At 45.8% G+C, this 4,020-nt stretch overlaps 1 protein-coding gene across 1 annotated transcript; it reads left to right on the plus strand.

The window, feature by feature from the left end:
* Positions 1–3,574, plus strand: LOC117937207 (neurogenic differentiation factor 2-like). Its single transcript, XM_034860996.1, has 2 exons — positions 1–386; positions 2,215–3,574. The coding sequence occupies exon 2, from the start codon at positions 2,228–2,230 to the stop codon at positions 3,317–3,319; it is 1,092 nt and encodes a 363-aa protein (XP_034716887.1). The 5' UTR covers positions 1–386; positions 2,215–2,227; the 3' UTR covers positions 3,320–3,574.
* The last annotated feature ends 446 nt before the right edge of the window (positions 3,575–4,020 follow it).

The raw sequence follows: 4,020 nt of genomic DNA on the forward strand, positions 1-4,020 counted from the left end.
TCAGCTCAGTGACAGATGGCGAGTCCCTCTCCCCCAGGGGAAGCCAGTCTCTGTGAATGCGGCCGCATGTCAATCACCGGCTCTCATGTGATGGCTCTTGCCAATGACGTGCCAGCCATATGGGCCTGGCATCAGAGCTGGTATGTAACCCACCCAGTCCTGCCTCTGAGGTGCCACACTGATCCCTCCACGCGTTTGGGCTGGGGATAGCAGCAGCAGCAGCAGCAGACAGAGCAGGGCGGCAAGAGAGGAGAGAGAGGTGTGAGAGCAGAACGCAGCGCCTCGCCTGCAGAAGCATCCGTGCAGGTCGTGTGGATGTGATGCCCACCCGGGGAGAGATGGTGTAAACAACCCGCTTTGCCCCGTCACTGAGCTCCACCACGGAGGTAGGTTTCACATTTCAAATCAATAAGAGACATATCAGATATGGATCAAGATTTGTTTTCGTTTTTGTCTTTGTGTTTGTAGTATTGCGAGGGAGGAATTAGAGTATCCAAATAAGGGACTCGGTTTTTCCCCCTGACATATCTCGCATCTTTTTCTCGCATACGACAAGAGCTTTTAATCTCTTCTTCGGGCTCTGTGTCGGTTTTTATCAATAATAGTCACCTAACTACGTTTGATAGATTTTGTTTCCATAAATGTACAAATCCACAATGATCTCAAGCGAGAGCTAGATAGATTAGGCTGCGTTATGAGCACTGGAGAGTGTATTTTTATTAAATTGCATTAGAAAATCGTAGAATAAAAATATTAGGTGTGTGTGTGTGTGTGTGTGTGTGTGTGTGTGTGTGTGTGTGTGTGTGTGTGCGTGTGTGTGTGTGTGTGTGTTCGTGCACGACGCGCGTCAGAGAACTGTGGGGGTAGAATTCTCCATAGAGATACACAGGCTAATTGACAAGGTATTGGTTGGCATTAATTACATTGTGCTTACGAGATTAGAAGAAAAAAGATGGAGTCCACACGCACAGCTGAGCTCAGAATACTGGAAATATCTGATTTTGGGATGCTACAGCTTTTGTTTTGTATAAAATGTCGCTTTTATAAATAACGTGTCTGTTTAGCCTGAATGATTGGTCAATGCGATACCAATTATCCTGAGGAATACATCCAAATCTTTTAAATGAATGACGATCAGATATCATATAATACCTCGCCTTGTGGCCCTTTGTATAGCTTTGATTAACGTATAACCTTCTTTTCTAATTAACGAGTAGATCAATTTGTAAAGTCCACTCCCTCGGCACACTGTAACAGAGTGTAACTGCGAGTCTATAAGGACTAAAGTTTAGCAAATGGAAATGTCAGCTCGGGTTTGGGGCGCGTGGCCTGCATGGTGTAGAGTGATAGGCCTAAATGGGCTTCGGGAACCTGCAGAGGCTCTGGTCCTAAAGCCATCATTATTATTATTATTATTATTATTATTATTATTATTATTATTATTATTATTATTATTATTATTATTATTATTATTATTATTACACTTTCTGAACTACCAGCGACAATTCGTACAGAATTGTGTGTACTTTTTAATCACAGACATCTTCTCAAGTTTCGCTCTTTTGGATGAAGTCATTTTAAAGCGGATTGTATAACAAACCTGTTCATTCAGAGCCGTTACAAACGTTTGGGACCCTGTGGTCCAGTGAGTCCCGGCTGTGCTGGAATTCCTCCAGTTTGGTAATTTCTAGGACGGAGGAGGGACCCTGGGGGACCTGCTGCAGCAGGCCAGCCCCGCTCCCTGTGCCGGACTGCTGGAGGGCACAGACCGAGGCACATGTGGAGGCCAAGGAGTGGCCCAGACTGTTGCTATTTCCTTTTAAAATAATCTCATTTGATTAAAAATATGCATACATACTTACAAATTAAAAGACTATTCTCTATTTCTAAAAAATCGTTGTTATGATAAAAGTATGGGGATCATTAACATCTTTAACAAACGTTTAAAACTGAGATTTGTGTTGAGGCCCAATTTCCCCAGTTCAGCCTTATATTAAATAATTAGAATCATAGGATAATATGACAACAAATTATAAACTTGATGGTAAATAGGCTACCACAGAGCGTTTAATAAAAGTATAGAATATTTGCCTTGGGTAAGGGACATATACACCCTATGGCCCCACTCACTGAGACAGCTGAGCCTCTATGGGTGCGTAAACAACAGCAGGGAGCAAAACAGTCCAGATAAAGTGTCCACTGTGTCTGTTGCAGGTTGCTTGCCACGATGTTGAGCCGTCTGTTCAGCGAGGTCCTGCCGGACGTTCAGAGGCTCGCAGCTGATTGGGTGGCTGACAATGAGAACGACCAGTGCAAGGACAAGGACGGGGAGCACGAGCCTTGTCACCTCGAGGACGACGACGACGACGACGAGGACCTGGACGAGCCACTGGAAGGCAGCAGTCGGGCTGAGTCTGAGATGGCCGGCGACGATGATGAGGACGATGAGGCCGAGGAAGGGGAGTGCGACGGTGAGAACAGTGGAGACAAACCCAAGAAACGCGGCCCAAAGAAACGCAAAATGACCGCGGCGCGCGTGGAGCGCTCCAAGGTGCGTCGAATGAAGGCAAATGCGCGGGAGCGCACGCGCATGCACGACTTGAATTCTGCGCTGGACAATCTGCGCAAAGTGGTGCCATGCTACTCCAAAACCCAAAAACTCTCCAAGATAGAGACTCTGAGGCTCGCCAAGAATTATATATTAGCCCTCGGGGAGATTTTACGCAATGGGAAACGGCCAGATGTGGTGGCTTACGTGCAGATGTTGTGTAAAGGCCTGTCCCAGCCCACTACCAACCTAGTGGCGGGCTGTCTGCAGCTCAATACCAGAAACTTCCTGACTGAACCGTGTTCAGATGGAGCCCGCTTCCACATGCCCAGCTCTCCTTTCTCCGTCCATCCCTACTCCTACCGGTGTTCTCGCATCTCCAGTCCTCATTACCAGCCCGGAAGCAGTGCGCTTAACGTGCGGAGCCATTCCTACGCACCTGGATACGAGGCCGTGTACCCGCCGGGTGGGACGTCCCCTGACTATAGCAGCCCGGACTACGAGGCCCCGCACAGCCCGCCAGTCTGCCTGAATGGCGGAATGTCCGGAAGACAACAGGAGCCTTCTGAGGCAGACAGGAACTATCATTACTCTATGCATTACTCCGGACTGACCACGTCTCGGCCCAGCCACAGCATACCTTTTGGGCCCTCGGGAGCGCCGCGCAGTGGCGGCGCGCACTCGGAGAACATTCCACCTTTCCACGACGTGCACTTGCACCATGACAGGGCGCCGCCGTATGAGGATCTCAATGCTTTTTTCCACAACTGAGCCCTTACAATCGGACGCATTGATCTTATAATGACAATCTTATAACGTGTAATATTGGTTGGGAAAATAGAGAAGCTTCTGAAAGGATGAGAGATGGAAGAAAAAGTCCTCTGATTACCTTCTGTATTTGATGTCATCCCTATACTGTTGTACATCCTATCAGTGTGTCCAGTAATATCCTGTATGCAGAATGATTGCAATTGACATAAAGATGTAAAGGCCACAACAGAAATAAAAACATGGTTTCTAACTGTCTGATATGATCGAACAACTCTTCTTGTCAACATACATGCAGCTTTAACCCTCGGGCTGTGTGGATATTTACCATACATGGAGGCAGAAAGTTGCTCTGGCGTTTAAATGAAATAATCTTGTTTTAAAAAATACAACTTAGGTTAAAAAACAAAGGTTCCACAAAAATAAAAAAAACTACTCGTCCATATAATGTTTGAGAGTCTTTGGCTTCAAGTCAGTGACAACAACAAAATGGATACTGGTTTCAACAGGAATGTCCAAACATATTTGAGTTACTTATCTTGTTTTGTTCATTTAAATCAAATATTGAAATCGCCTTTGAAGGGGGTCAGCTGCTGTAGATTGTGCAGTCTATGAATATGATAAAAGCGATCTTCCTTTGTTTTTTGGCATACATATTTTAATTTAATCCAAAATACCACCCATACTGTGCATAAAGGTGAAAT

Source organism: Etheostoma cragini, chromosome 21, assembly GCF_013103735.1.
Source record: "Etheostoma cragini isolate CJK2018 chromosome 21, CSU_Ecrag_1.0, whole genome shotgun sequence".
Lineage (NCBI taxonomy): Eukaryota > Metazoa > Chordata > Actinopteri > Perciformes > Percidae > Etheostoma > Etheostoma cragini.